This window comes from Amphiprion ocellaris, chromosome 3 (genome assembly GCF_022539595.1).
Source record: "Amphiprion ocellaris isolate individual 3 ecotype Okinawa chromosome 3, ASM2253959v1, whole genome shotgun sequence".
Lineage (NCBI taxonomy): Eukaryota > Metazoa > Chordata > Actinopteri > Pomacentridae > Amphiprion > Amphiprion ocellaris.
In genome coordinates, this window is record NC_072768.1 from 18,965,216 (window position 1) to 18,981,601 (window position 16,386).

Here is a 16,386-nt window from a genome sequence, read left to right on the forward strand (position 1 = left end):
GCACATCACATTATAAAAACTCCTCATGTCCTAGAGCAAAGTTGAATAAAAGCACGCACACACCTTGGAATTTTATTTATTTACCCGCATGCGTTGAAGGATGGCACTGCGTTGAAGTTTTACTGGCATTTCAAAACACAAGGCAGTTACATCTTTGTCTTGTAAGAATAAGCTTGTTACATTCATTTCATTCATTCCCTGCTATCTTTTATTGATACAGATGTCCTTCTCTGGCTATAAAACTGTGCTTGATCAATAAAGTCTTTGGACTAGATTCACTCAAATGCTAGACATGTTGATTTATCAATTATGAATCAGCCACTGTTGAAAATTCCTACCAGGCAAAAATGGAGCTCAATAGCTCACTCACTGGAAAAGAATATTTTGAAACCAACGTGATATTTTCGCTGCACACAGATATCTTATTGTGTTTCTCTTCTCTTCTCTTCTCTTCTCTTCTCTTCTCTTCTCTTCTCTTCTCTTCTCTTCTCTTCTCTTCTCTTCTCTTCTCTCCTCTCCTCTCCTCTCCTCTCCTCTCCTCTCCTCTCCTCTCCTCTCCTCTCCTCTCCTCTCCTCTCCTCTTCTCTTCTCTTCTCTCCTCTCCTACAGATATTGATGAGTGTGTGGACGGCTTTGTCGAGTGCGATAGTAAATCCACTTGTGTCAACTTGCCCGGCTGGTATCACTGTGAGTGCCGGGATGGCTACCATGACAACGGTTTGTTTTCCGCCAATGGGGAATCGTGTGTAGGTGAGTTGTCCGTCTTTACTTTCTTTACACAAATATATATATAAAAAAAAATGATAATAAGGTTTCCTTTTCCTTTTTATTTTAGGATGAAAGCTTTGTTATGTTCAGGGAATCTCAGTTTTCTTCAACATACGATACAAAGGTGCCAAGTAGTGCACATACATGTTTATCAGATATAAAGAGGCAAAATGTAAAACATGCAACTATTCCACGTTTGTTTTTTTTACTAGTTCATTTACTTTGTGTAAAAAAACATCTCGTGTCAAAAATGGCATAAAGGCATGTACAGTGCCTTTAAAAAGTATTCAGATCCTTAGGACGTTTTCTGCTTTTATTGCTTTTCATTTCATCATGTACAATTTGGTTTGCCTTCTTCCATCCATCCATTATCTATACACCGCTTAATCCTCACTAGGGTCGCGGGGGGGGCTGGAGCCTATCCCAGCTGACTCGGGCGAAGGCAGGGGACACCCTAGACAGGTCACCAGTCTGTCACAGGGCTACATACAGAGACAAACAAGCACTCACACATTCACACCTACGGGCAATTTAGAATAATCAATTAACCTCAGCATATTTTTGGACTGTGGGAGGAAGCCGGAGTACCCGGAGAAAACCCACGCATGCACAGGGAGAACATGCAAACTCCATGCAGAAAGATCCCGGGAAAGCCGGGATGCGAACCAGGGACCTTCTCGCTGCAAGGCGAAAGTGCTAACCACTACGCCACTGTGCAGCCGGTTTGCCTTCTTTTCAACAAGAATTTACAAATAACTAAATCAACAGATTATTTTATGTTTTTTAAAAGGGAAAATGAATTTCTTTATGTAATGTCAATGCAATAAAAAATATATGAAGTAAAATAAGTGGTTGCACAAGTATTCACCCCCTTTAAAGTGACTCACCAAATTCAACACAAACACTGAAATGGAGATCAACTGAGTGCAGTGAATGCGTCTCAAGTTACTGTATTATAAAACACCTACATCTGGAAGGTCCAGTCACTGATGAATCAGTACTCCTGGTTATAACTACAGCATGAAGACAAAAGAACACTCCAAGAAACTCTATAAGAAGGTTATTGGAAAACATAAGTCAGAGGATTCATACACGAAAGTTTCCAAGTCATTGAATTTCCCTTGGAGTACAGTTAAATTTATCATCATAAAACAGAAGGAAAATTGCACGTGTGAATCAGCCTTACAGCAGGCCGTCTCCAAAACCTGAGTGACTGTAGATGAAAGTGAGGGAGGCCACCGAGACACCTATGTCTCCTCTAAAGGAGCTACAAGCTTCAGCAACTGATATGGGAGAGACTGTGCATACAACAATTAGTGCCTGTTCTTTACCAGTCAAAGCTTTATGGCAGAGAAAGCTACTGCTGAAAGAAGCTCATATTAAATCTCAAATACAGTTCACCAGAAGGCATGTGGGAGACTCTGAAGCCAGGTGGAATAAGGTTGCTTGGTCTGACGAGACCAAAATTGAGCTTTTTGGACATCAGACTAAACGATTAGTGGACACCAAACACTGCACATCATCACTAACACACCATCCCAACCATGAAGCATGGTGGTGGCAGCATCATAATGTGTGGATGCTTCTCAGCACCAGGCCCTGGAAGCCTTGCAAGAGTAGAGGGTGAAATAAATGCAGCAAAGTATAGGGAAGTCCTGGAGGAGAACCTGATGCAGTCTGCAAGACTGCAAACTGTGACTTGGGAGATTTGTTTTCCAGAAAAACAATGACCCGATGCATTCAGCCAAAGCTAAGCAGAAATAGTTTAAAGACAACAAAGTTGAAAAAGTGAATTTTCTGGAGTTACCAGATCAGAATTTGTGGCTGGACTTGAAAATGGCCGTTAACTCATAATTCCCATGCAACCTGACAGAGCTTAAGCAGTTTTGCAAAGAACAATGGAGTAAAAGTTCAGTGTCCAGATGTCTCAGGCTGATTATTTTATGGAAATCTGTTGTCACTATGATAAGAAAGAGTCCTTTCACATTTTTTTGGGTCAAAAAAGCCAAATTAAATTAACCATAATTCAGTGTTGAATAGCAGTATAAAGGGAAAACTTCTGAAGAGGACGAATCCCTTTTAAAGGCACTGAATATTTTTTGTGTGTTGATTATTTGAAATTCACCTGAAACTATTTTTATTATAATTATTCAGCAAATATGTTTATCTTACTTTTTAAAAAAAGTTTAAAATTTACATTCTTATGTTATCTTTTGACCAGTAGAATTTAATGTCACTATCATAGAGTTTATTCAGTTCATTAATCAAAGTTTTGTTCTAGATTTTAGATTAAGCCTTAATCAAGTTTTAATTCCACTTTATAAATCTTAGCAATGTAAAAATATTTAACCATATAGATGCTTGTTTTCATCACAAAGCTCCAGTATGTCGTGTTAATGAAAACATGTTGATTTTGTATTTACTACCCTTTAGTTTTGCGCATCTTTATTACAACTTTAAGTGTCCTGTCTTTAGAATTCTAGTTTCAGGATTGAATGATTCAAACTACTAAAGCAAACACTGAAAATAGTGTCTTTTTATAAAGCAGAGTTTCATCAGAACCTCACACAAGTTTTGAGTGCTTTTTATTATTTTTCTATAGGTATGTCATTATGAGTGTGCTTTCCTCCCAAAATGTCGATTTTTGCAGCCTTTTTTGCAACACTGTCTCTGATACAGCCTGTCAGAAGAACTGTCAGCTGTCAAAATGGAAACCCTCAATCTACAGTAACATCCGAGCACCGTCTGTAACAATAGCGCCAGCGCTGCTCCACTCCTTGACCCATCTTAGCTGTCAGTTGAAGTACAAAGAGGGAAGGGACAAAAGCACATTAAAGTCGCTCTCAAAAAAAAAAAAAACTAACCTGTCTCACAAAGTAATAATTTGACCAAAAATGGGTTTCTAGGTTACATTACAGCTGTATACTGCATGTTTCCATTCAAGCTTTGAAAAATGTAGCTACATATTGCTGCATTTCAAGTTGTGACACTGTTGTGTTCAGCATTTTTCAAATGCAAAGCGCAGGGCAGGTCATTGACACATAACAGAAAAAATCTTCAAGGGAAATGTCTTGTCATCATGATACTAAAACATCGCTACTGGACTTCTAATAAAAAAATATTTAATTTCCACCACCCATGCATAAACTACGGCACCTGCACAGAGCACGTGTGTGATGTCATCTTTTTTTGGGCTCCCTGCAGATATTAATGAATGCAAGACAGGAAGGAACACCTGTGCCAACGACACAGTCTGCTTCAACCTGGAGGGAGGCTATGACTGTCGGTGCCCCCACGGCCACAACTGCACCGGTGACTGTATCCATGACAACAAGGTTAAGCACAGTGGGCAGATCTGGGTGTTGGACAGCGATAGGTGCTCGGTGTGCTCCTGCCAGGTAATAAACAGAAGGAGATGGACACAGAAGACAGACACAGGGAAAGCTGAGGGAGAAATACAGAGAGAGAGTAACAAGTAGACGGATCATCTGAAAGAGACAGAGGCAGACAAGTGGAAAGACGGATATGAAAATAAAAAAGAGACAGACATGTCCACTGCCATATATAGTTCAGCAATGATGTTCCTTCTCTCTCTCTCTCTCTCTGTTTTAACTGTATGTGCATCCAGATGGTCTTGGAGTGATTTTTTTTGTCGCTTTGTTTGTTCTCTCTCAACTTTCCAAATGTCTTAGCTAAGAATAACACCAGTATAAAACAAGTGTAAACCTCTTCTTCCCCATGAATGATGCCGTCCCCCACAGGGCCAATCAGCAACAAATGTCACCTTGTGTTGTCCTGTAACCACTCTGCTCCTTTTCAACCATTCAGTGACATTTTGAAAAACCACGAAAGCACAATAGTGCAATGAATGATTTTTTACTTTTAAATTATTTTTTTTGCTTATAACAGACCAATGGTGTGCTGCCTTTGGGCTAACAGTGTTTTCACCCTGTGACATTAACATTTATAAGAGCCACGATTCCAAACTGTGGTAATTTTAATGTGTAAATTAGCTCCTCGTTGACCTTTAGGGGAGACGAAGTTAAGTGTAAAATCCAGAGTTTTAAATTTTTTTTATTTGCAAATGACTTTTATTCACTGCCTCTTGTAAAAGGGGTACTTTGTAGTTTGCACTCCGTCATGGGAACAAGATTATGTAACTGGGATTTTACAAAACAGCACTAATCAATATTTTATATTACAAATGGGTCAAATGAGTTTGTCTGATGCGTCTGCAGTTACAAACCCAACAGAAAATTAGGAACTGACTTTGCCATCCCTGTGGTGAATCTAGTGGAGCATTTAGCAGCTTAAGAACACGTCCATATGGTGTTTTTTTGTATGCTTAAATGCACATCATTAGCGAAACAATCAGTCAACACCATGACTGAGACTTGGCAAATTGAAGCTGTTGTGTACTGATGTGAGACGAAAAACCACTGATTCAGACTTACAGGGTTTTTATAAATGACAAAGTCAAGAAACAAACTTGCAGGTTGGGCCTGACTGTATCATTATTCTTCAGACGCTTTCTGATTCTAACATGTATGGCGGAATTACTCCAATATTAGAACCTGCCGTTGTGGTGCATCGAGTAGTTTAACAGTGTTTGAGTAGAACTGAAGGAGAGCTGGTGTGCAAGAGCTGCAGCGAGAGGTGCATTTAAAAGTAAGCAATAATGTGGAGTTATAGGCAGGCATTATTTTCATGGAAAAACTTCTAAATATAGAACTCCTAACAAATCCTAATGTTGCTGTTTTCTGTGTATGTAAATAGGAAACAGTGGGTTAGCGAGTTGTCATCCATAAGTTAGCAGCATGTGATTAGTTAAATACTTTATTGCAAGCAAAAGACAAAGCAACACATATAATTTATCAGGGTTGCAATTCTTAGACTTTACTTTGAGTCATCTAGTCAGCTGGGTTGCTCACCCTGTGGTCTAGCTGGTAATGTATCGAGTATCTTAGCTGGTTGTACTGTGGTGCAGTAGCAATGAAATGTGAAGAAATTGCAATCTTTTGAAAGAAAGACAGAAAAAAAGAAAGATCACATAAATGACAGCGATGCTATAGTGGTGAGCGATTTAATTAAAGCGCATAAGCTGTGTCGTGGTTTTTAAAGGTCTATCAGAGTGAGTCAGACTTTTGATGTAGTTGCTTTGATTGATTTCTGACACCCAAGTGACAAGGCATGTGGGAACAGTTGGTCCGGAAAACTCATACCGTCATCCCAAACACATTTTTCCTCCGCGATTATCAGGTCACGGAGCAGTCATACTTTATATTTCAGCGTTTCACTCAACCTAATGCCAAGTGTCTGGCAGTAGTGGAAGGTGATTATAGTGAATTAGTGTCGGTAGTGAATGATAAAGCAGCAAATTATTCATTTGATTACAAAGGACCAGGGCAGAAATGGCTCCCTAATTAAATGAGTCATATTAATTGATTTGAGAGATTGAAGAGCTGCCTGTCAAAATTAGTTGTATTGAGCAGTTTAGGGACCACAGGGATAAACATGTTATTGTTTTGGAGGTAGGCGGACACAGCTGGATATTAGATGGAGAGCTGAGACTAAGTGATGGGGGCAAACCAAGGTCAAACATAACAGAATAGATAAAGATGGGGATGTGTCCACACTGAGGTCCTGCAATATGCAAATAGTTTATTGTTTCAACCTGCCTGGAACAATAGTTGTGTAGCGGTTACTGCATTGATGCTGAACAAAGAGAGCGACAGATTAACAACATAGAAATCACACAGTATTAGAATTAAACAGTAATAAGATGACAAAAACGTGGCAAGAATTGTGCAAAGGATTGCAAATGACTTTTAGTGGATACAGTTTAATCATGGATTAGCACACATTTAATAAGACAAATATCAACACATCTAAGAAAATGTGTGAGAACTTACCCATCATGTAATGATTCTGTGGGTTGTTGGTCCTGTTTGATAACAACCTCAGTGAAAATCAATATAAAGGACACATGTAGAGCCTGTTTCTATTACCACCAACACAGCAGCATGAAGGGCTGCAATTAAAGATCAGTTTTGTTATTTTTTATAATCAATTAATTTATAGTTTGTCTATAAAGTATACATGTAAAACTCCTGTGACAGTTTCTTAAAGCCAAACGTCAAAAATCCAAAATCAAGGACACCAAAAAACAGCAAATATTTCAGCTTCAGAACCAATTTTTTGGGGCCCATTTTTGCTTAACAACTCACAAAATACATAATTATTAATCAAATATGATACTCATGAAAGGGAGCTCAGTCTCAGAATATGAGAGAAATGGTTGCCATATCTTACGATTCTTTGGTGTATTTAAGCTGTTCAGGTTTAAGATGGGATGTTACCGTCTCCACCCAGCGTCTATACAAAGTTGACATAACCGTCGTCCTACTGAGGAGAACCAGGCATCTAAGGAGTAAGGTGGAGAAAGTCGTAGCCTCAGCCTGCTATGCTGTGATCGGTATCTCCTGCGGGATTACAGCCCCCAGTGCAGTCACTAGGTTAGGATCAATAACCGTATTACACATATATTAAAGGTATTAAATATACCTGTCTGAAACGGGGTCAGTTTGGGACATAACCAAAACATGTGACCACCGCCTTGTTAAGTGATTAACTGGTGGTGAGTGGATGCTCTGAATATTATCATGTAATGCAAACACCAGACCCCTACCAACCAGATCCACGTTCAAGGATTCATCTGTCCAGCGCTGACATAACTATGTACCTCTAAATATTTAAAGAAACCTGACAGGAGAATATTAAAGTCCTCCTTTAAGTGATGAGCAGAAATAAAGGGCCCTCCTTAAAGAGGTCCTTCACATACTTGATCCATCTCTTGTGCCATAATTGAAATAACGGGTCTGTGAAGGACAGCGCAAAATTGTATATTTGCCAGAACAGTGGAAATGATAAAGCTTGTTTATGTTTAAATTGGATTCTGAGACCTTTTATTGACAGAAACTTGAATAACTGAGTTATTAAAAGAGCAAATCGACATGAAATTAATTGAATGCTGCTTCACACAGAAGAATCATCAGATCGGCTTCATCTTTTTGTCTTTCCAAATATTATTTACTTGTTCGAGCTATATTTTTATCCCAAATATATCTAGATGTGCAGTTTACTTGAATAATTAAACAGTTATCAAAATAGTTGCTGATTGTTTTCTGTCGATTTTCCAACTGATTGTGTTCACGTGTCTGCTCGGTGTGTCTAAAATAGACGTCATTACTGTTATTTCCTTTGTGGCTCAGACACACTGAAGTGGCAGCACCACGAGTGAGTAGGAGAGAAATGTCTGACAAAGGTAATAAGATGAATTCAGACCTGCGCCAGTTGGAAGGCACCTTAAATCACTGACACAATAAGACAGCCAACTTCTTCAAACAGAAGCTCAAGAAGAGCATCAGTATTCATAAAATATATTTCAGTCTGGTATGTCTTGCCTATAGTAAGAGCTGAATAACCATAAAATATAGCCTCATAACACTTGCTGCATAGCATTTATGACATTATTTACTATCAACATATATGTTTAATGATCCCATCAAACAAATGGCTTTGTCTTTGCACGCGTATGTTCAGTCATGCCTGTGTGTGGCCCTGCGTTGAATGTTTAATTGTGTTTCGTGCTCAGGCTGGCCAGGTGATGTGCCGCAGGATGGTGTGCGACTGCGACAACCCCAACGCCGACCTGTTCTGCTGCCCCGAGTGCGACCCTCGACTGAGCAGCCAGTGTCTGCACCAGAACGGCCTGCTCACCTACGGCAGCGGCGACACATGGGTGGAGAACTGCCAGCAGTGCCAGTGCCTGGTGAGTGTTGACGGGTAAAACGAGTCCCCGCGCGTTAATGAAATTTACATGGCACGAATTCAGCGCCTTTATCTAGAGGGGCTGATAGCGACAACAGCATAAGCATTTATTGCCGTGCCGCAGTGCCCACACAAGAAATGTAACAAATACTCCAGTCTCCGTTGAAACACTCATCAGCGAGAGGTTTGCTCTGTAAAGAAAGTCAAGGAGAGATGTTTTGTGGCGAGGCAGGGAGAGTGATTAAGAGGTGAGTAGGAAGGTTGCAGAAAGGAGAAAATGAAGATTGGTTTTCATCTTGTGCAGAAGAAAGAGAGTGCAGTGATTATTGAAATTTTCGAGAATTCAAAGGACCGTCTGCACTGTTGTGTGCTGTGATGGAATTACACGTTTTAGTGAAGGATGCATCCAAGGTTAAAAGAACAGGAGGAAGCGTGTGTGCATCTATAGTGGGAGGGTGCAACAGTGGGTATTGTCCGTATGCTTTGAGAAGGTTGTACACAGCGTACGCACAGTGTGTTGATTGATGAGTATTTGCAGCATGTGTGTTTCTGGTAGTTCCAAATGCCCTCTACATGCAATCCTATTTCTCACGCTAAACCAAATAACATTGCATCCACCGCATGAATCTTTCACAGTGAGACATATCCACTGTTTTCTTTGTGTTCACATCTTCTGCTGTGTTGACCTTTTCCAGGGTTTACACAGTGCTGCTGTTCAAGCAACAGGGAAGCCTTTTTTTTGTAAGCGTTTCCCAATAAACCTGACTAAAGCTATAAATCTTTCCACCTGAGATGCCCCTTTTACCATATAGACATATGCATATTAAATGCAAATGGAATGCTTTCCGTTCCACCCCACTGTCGTGTCTTCACCACACTCGAACATGCTGTAACACACACCCACACCAGTATCACTTCCTCTGTTGAATGACTCACAGATCATCTTCACTGTGGATCTCAGGCGAGCACTTTACGACTCCTTTTTCTTCCTTTTATCCCGTCTTTGTAGCTTTTAAAAGATCAGCCATACTTGCAGCTAAGATACTGTAAGTTGCCTCCAGTCTGACAGATTTATGGTCTGAGTAGTAACAGCAATGTCATTTCCACCCTCCCCTCCCACCGTTGTAATGCTGTCCTGATGCCCAGACCTGAGGGCTGCTCTTTGGATTTCTTACAGCGAGCCATTATAGAGGAGCTCGAAAATCGCTGCTCAGCTGAGAGGCGGCGGGGAAGCACAGCTGGCTGAAAATGGGTTTGTTCGGCTTCACTCTGGGCGAGGCTGCGCTCGCTGTGGGCACTTACACCGTATATGTTGACCCAAGCAGACACAAACACGTTTGAGGATGCGGGCTCGCCTGTCACAACAGCAGAGTACAAACACACACACACATGCAGTGTAAACAGGAGCGTGTACACAATGTACACGTGTTCGAGAGTGTCGGCACACCTATCACCAAGGCAACGCACATCCTGCATATGTCCGCGCGCACGTAGGGACGGACGTGAAACAGACTCAATTAAAGATGCGCAGATGCACATGAAGAGCAAAGGACCACCAGTACACAGAATAAAGAGCTGCACTTGAAAGGGCAAGAGAGAAGGCTGCTCCTACGATAGCGTACAGAGGCTCCAGTAGCGTGACAGGGACGTGAAATGAACCTTGAATGCTGCTACACTTAGCAGAGCTATGGCTGTCCAGGCTCAGCAGGGGCCTTAAAATACACAGTGACAGCAGGCAGATGGGCAAAGCATTCTCCCAAGACCAAGATGTGGATCCTTCTCTGCTAACTGTCCACTCATTTAAAGTCAGGAATGTGGCCTTTGCAGACTGCGCACACACGTGCCACTTGTGATTTGTTATCTTGTTAAATAGTAATGTCAAAGAAGCACCGATTTCCATAACCACACATGTAGGTTGTACTTTAGGTTGAAGCGCATTTTTTTTTTTTTTTTTTTTTTTAAAAGGATCGTGATTATTACAGACTAATTCCCAGGCAAAGATAAATGTCACCAGCTTTAATCTCCTGGAGGCATTTTCATTCCTATACACGGTGAAACCTTGCATGTAGCAAAGCAGAGAGATTAAACTGCGGCGAGATACCGCAAAACGTGGAATGAAAATCCAGATTAAAATAATAACCTTCGGAAATATAACAACGAAATCAAAGACTGGCTTCAGTCTTGGGTTGATAAAGTTTTCGTATCACACTGCTCCGTGTGAAAGGAGCATCAAAGCTTATTGTATAGCAAATCTCTGCCTCCTTTGTGATCATAGGCCACATCTGCATAAACAGACAAAGGTGACAGTGCCCCATATCGCAGTGTGGGGCAGATACCTGAGGATACATCCAATCCCTCCCTCTGGCTGCGGGGAAAATGTGCCACTTGGGGGGATTTCCCACTTTGAATGTTTACACTCCACACAGAGGCAGGGTGTGGGCATTAGCGCCATGTGAGTCTGCGCTTTATAGCCAGCCTAATTTACTACAACGTTTCTGAAATGCTGAGCCAGACGATTTTCAGTGATATTAAATATCCCCGGTGGGACACTTGCCTCAAGCCTCTTGTAACTTCATGTGTGCATGTGTTTGCCTTTTGTATCTGCTGGTGTGTTTAAACATATAGAGAGTCGACTCATATTTCATTTCCCAATAAGGCATTCAGCAGAAACGCTCACGTATGACAGTATAAGCAGAAATGGGTCAGGCCAGAATGATATAGCGTACAGTTAGGATTTGCTAAGATGGCCAAAATATATGACCTGTTTTGTCAGGCCAATAGAGAACGGTGGATGGGGGGTGAAATCCAATAAGGCTCTCTGTGCTGAAAGTTTGCTGTGAGATTAATATGAGAACAACAATAAGACTAGAACAAGTCAATTAAAAAGCTGGAGCATTTACGTCTACAAAAACTGCTGACTTTGTTGGAAGATTGCTCAGCTCATCTATATTTTCCAGGTACCTTAACAACTTTTTTTTTCATCAAGAGGAGACAGTCCCTCTAGCATAAAAAAATGCACAACATCAGGAGAAAATATGTGTATTTGCATGAATAAATTGTTTAGGCGTGGAAAATGCAATCGTGCGTCTGCAGAGATTATTCTGAACTTCTTCTCTCTCGCTGTCTCTTTGTCTGTCCGTGTCAAACTGTCCCTCTGTCCGCCTTGTCAGCAGGGGCAGGTGGACTGCTGGCCTCTGCCATGTCCGCCCGTGGACTGTGAGTTTACTGTGGTGCCTGAGGGCGAGTGCTGTCCCCGCTGTGTCACCGACCCCTGCCAGGCTGACACCATCCGCAACGACATCACCAAGACGTGCACGGACGAGCACAGCATCTCACGCTTCAGTGGCTCCTCCTGGATTAAACATGGCACAGAGTGCACCCTGTGCCAGTGCAAGGTAAGCCGCTGGCCCCGCCGGCAGCATTGAAACTGCAAATTGCAGTTTGGCTCGTTCAGCGGCAGACTAGACACCCAAGAAAAATGCTTTAGAAAGTGAGAAGCGTTTGTGCTTTTTCAAGGAATAGGGATCACGTCGTGGTCTAGTATTTGCACCGTGAAGGCAATTTCTACATCCTTAAATCTGGGATAGGCGGTATTTTTTTCATTATTGGGCAAACATTCTATCGTAACCTTTCAATGTATTTTAATTCAAGCGTTCTGAGAGGAAACAAGACTTCTGCACCTCCGTTTAGCTCCGTTTTCTGGCTTTACACAATATAGCCTGAGACAGGAGACTTCAGCTGATCACAGGGGTTTTCACCCAGATCAGATAGGAGCGTAGAAAGAGGAACAAAAAAAAGTATGTCATGGTGCAATGGAAAAACACAAATCTCACTTAGGAATGTGGGCTTCAAACCCTCTTTATCTGTGAAAGCAGTAGCTTGATGTTTTGGGAAATACACTTATTCTCTTTCCTACAAAGAGTCAGATGAGAGGATTGATAGTAGGGCTGCACAATATTGGAAAGATACTACATTGCAATGTTTTATTTTTCTACGATATACATTGCAATACCAAAAAAATGCAGGATGACCTGATGATTGTTCTAGAATAATTGAGGTGATTTTGTAGAGGAGTCCTCTGCCTAGAGAAAAACTTGTAAAGGTTTTTTAAAAAGCAGAAACATTCCTTTTTTACTGTGAGAACTTCTTTTTAGGCACACACCAGTTGGCACCTAATATTGTGTAACACTTGCTAAGGCATCCAAAATACTTGTTTGCTTTGGATGGCTTTCAAATCTGTCTGATCACTGCTTTCACCTCCATTTTGTGCTACATTTGTGCTAATGTACAAATCTTTGCATCAAAATAAGATTTAAAATAAGCGTCTTCTTCCCCTGAATTCAGTGCATCCATGAGACAGAAATCTAAATGACATTGGAACCAGAACATCTCACATGCTGAGCATCTGCTTATCAGCAGACAATGCCATTTGCCAGTGTTCTTTAAATGCATCAAACACTGGCTCCAGTAGATGCTAGCTAGTCGACTGTGCACACAAAGCCTCTAGTCTCCATTCAGTCACTGCAGTGCAGCAGCTCAAACAGGTAGGTCACCAAAAATGACTTTGAGAAGAGGGAAAAAGGTCAAATTTACTCAAGGTTAAAAACAGATTTTATTTACATAGGCCATTTGTATAAGCATCAACCTCACAGTTGATTGTGTTCCTTTAATTGTGTGAAACCAAAATCCTGTTTAGTATTCCATTTTTCTATTAACTGTGCATCTGTACAACTGAGTTTGCATTTCCTTTTCAGCAACCAAACCTTTCTCATGCTTTTCCCTTGTTCTTCGCTTATTTTGCTGCGCACATGCAGAGCCTACAAGTCAACAAACTCTGTATCTTGTAACTAAAGCCTTAAGAAAAATGAAAGACCCCTTTAATTGGTGTGAAATACATAAGCTTAGACATACAATTCTTGTAGATTAGTCTTTAAAAATGAGAATCTATGACTTTGCTATTTGTATCAAGCAGCAAAAAATGCTGTAGCATGTTGAGTTCATGTTAATTCGCCTTACTTTATATTGCACATTCCAACATCGCAATATCATTGGGAAAACCATATATATTGTGCAACCCTAACTGATACTACTGACATATACACTACCATTCAAAACTTTGGGGTCATTAGAAATGTCCTTATTTTTGAAATAAAATCATTTTTTTTAGTGAAGACAACATTAAATGAATCAGAAATAGAGTCTAGACATTGTTAATGTGGTAAATGATTATTCTAGCTGGAAACAGCTGATTTTTAATGGAATATCTCCATAGAGGTACAGAGGAACATTTCCAGCAACCATCACTCCTGTGTTTTAATGCTACATTGTGTTAGCTAATTGTGTTGAAAGGCTAACTGATGATATTATGTTAGCACATGAATAAAAGTTTTCATTGAAACTGTGAAATTGTCTGGGTGATGCCAAACTTTTGAACAGTATTGTGTGTTCACTAAATATGAAGCTACAGCCAGTTCGCTTAGTATTAAGGCTGAACACAGCTTGACTGGGTTTGTCGAGTGGTAACACAATTCACCTACCAGCTCCTCTAAAGCTCACTAATTAACATTTTTAATTAGCTGTTAACAAAATGTGAAAAAGTGTAAAAATAAGTTCCAGTTTTACGGAGGTTTATGAGCTGTCCTGCTTCTCTGTCAGGAGCAGTAACTTGCAGGAGTCTCAGATGATTGCTTTGCAAAGTCACAGTGATGACTGCTGTTTCCAGTCTATATGCTAAGTTAGAATCAGGATGTTTCTCTAAATATTGAACTGTTCCTTTTAATGAAAACTGAACTCTCAGGCAAAGAGAAACCTGCACTGAGAAAACAGCTGTTGGCCTCTCATCTCCTGGCCTCTGGCTCAGTCACAGCAGGAAATCACAGTGTGCTCCCTCCTCTGCACTGTGTTAAACGAGCAGACATGCTTGCACATGCAGTACTTACAATGTATAGAGGCTCGTCTAGGACACCAAGACAAACTCCCATAATTTGCTCCAGTAAGTCGAGCAGAGAAAGTTGCTCTGCATAAGTTTTTCTTTTGTGCTGCTGAACAGTCGCGGAGAGAATAAACTATGCAGGCGATATCCTCTTCATTACCAAATGTGAGTGCAAAATGTTTGCCTCAGCTTTAGGACTAATCCGCCAATACCAACTCCGTCGCCTGAGTTTCTTGGATAAAATATTCTCTCCCTGCTTCCCTGTCCACATCTTAGACACAAGATAACAGCCATTCTCAGCAGACTTTCAGTAACTATTCAAAGTATTTATGCCATCTATTGAAAAAGATTTGCATTCAATTCAAATACACGGACATGCATTTCCTCATTTTAAAATGGTTCTGTGCTGACATTCAGTAGCGATTTGGCCAGATTGATGATTTAACACATACAGTCTTCTTCTCTGGCAGCCTTTAATGATGCAGGGAGTTTGCTAAGTTTAAAGCAAAATTCACTCTGTGACGATTCACATTTGAATTCTCAGTAGAAAATTGGCGCCTTGGATCAGTTGGTGCAGAAATGACACCCAGAGGATCTCTAAATGCCAAACTGAGTCTGTGTGCTGCATCACTGCCGCCACCTGAAAATATTATCTGCTGGGTCTCAAAAAGAGCTTTCCCGAGGTTAAAATGTGGCGATAATCCACTCATGTTTCTTCCCTGTCTTCTCATTTCCAGAATGGACACATCTGTTGCTCAGTGGACCCCATGTGCCTTTAGTCCTGGCAGACCTGAAGGCACCTGTACAGCGATCTACATGTAAAAAACAGTAACACCACCCTCCGTGTCTCCTCACTGTCCTCCTCACAGGCGTGGGTCAGATTGTGTTTGCATCGTCAGGATGGGTTTAGGCCTGTTGAACCAGATGAATGGAGGTTACTATCAGGATCCAGTGTCACTATGTCAGATACAGACAGTTCAACCTTCAGGTACTTTCTCCTCTGATTATCTACAGAAAAATTCCACTTATCTGGTACCTCATGCACGTTAAGCATTAAAATTGTTCTGCAAATACTCCGTGACCCATGCCTGCTTCCTCAATTCCTTTATACCAAATGCAAACCTATATCATACCAAACAGATGACGGACTACAGTTTCCTCAGACCCACTCTCTTTGTTCTGTCTCACCACTTAGAGTGAACCTTTAAGGATCACCATTCCCCACTCCGAACCATTGCTACATGAATCTGTAAGATATTACTATTGCTGGCATGACTGTGCTTGATGTCCAAACATTTTTGCTGATTTCTAAATTCTCAATGATGATGATACCTTAGATAGAGTAAAGGCAGTTAGCATAAGGTTCCGTTGCCACATTTACGAGTCGTCTATATTAAGTGGTGCTTTGTAGCATTTTGTTCCATTTCTCTTTTTTGTAATTTTTCTTTCCAAGCTTGTTATTGTGTAATAGTGAAATAAAGTATTTCCATTTACATTTAATTCTTGTCTTTGGCTTGTGTTTGGATGTCATTTCTTCCCATTTATTGTTTGATGAAAAGGATTCAAACATTGGAGCCATTTAACCTTATTAAAGGCTAGCAAATAATTCAAAACACCCTTTTGTCAGGGTTTATTCTTTCTCTTATGTTGGTTTTCTTTTTATGAATGGTTAAACTTCGTCAAAAGAGATTTTTCACAACTTGTAACCTAAAATGCTTTTTTATTAACAGCTTACACTGCAACTGACTGATAAAGCATCAGTAGTTTATTGGCTGCTAACAAAACCATTAGTTATAGCACTGAGTATCATGCTTCACTACTTACTGATTACATCTAATAGCATTTAATAAAACTAA

General features: G+C 40.6%; 1 protein-coding gene across 2 annotated transcripts in view; it reads left to right on the plus strand.

Annotated features, from left to right (window-relative positions):
* The window catches only part of nell2a (neural EGFL like 2a), a 91,723-nt gene extending 75,693 nt beyond the window's left edge, over window positions 1-16,030 (plus strand). Inside the window, exons 16-20 of one of the 2 annotated variants that reach the window (XM_055009309.1) lie at window positions 610-750; window positions 3,973-4,166; window positions 8,423-8,599; window positions 11,772-11,993; window positions 15,268-16,030. In XM_055009309.1, coding sequence (XP_054865284.1) covers window positions 610-750; window positions 3,973-4,166; window positions 8,423-8,599; window positions 11,772-11,993; window positions 15,268-15,309 — 776 coding nt within the window. In that variant the 3' untranslated portion in view covers window positions 15,310-16,030. Of the gene's footprint in view, window positions 1-609; window positions 751-3,972; window positions 4,167-8,422; window positions 8,600-11,768; window positions 11,994-15,267 lie in introns of both variants that reach the window. The other variant, XM_055009308.1, reaches the window with a different exon arrangement.
* The last annotated feature ends 356 nt before the right edge of the window (window positions 16,031-16,386 follow it).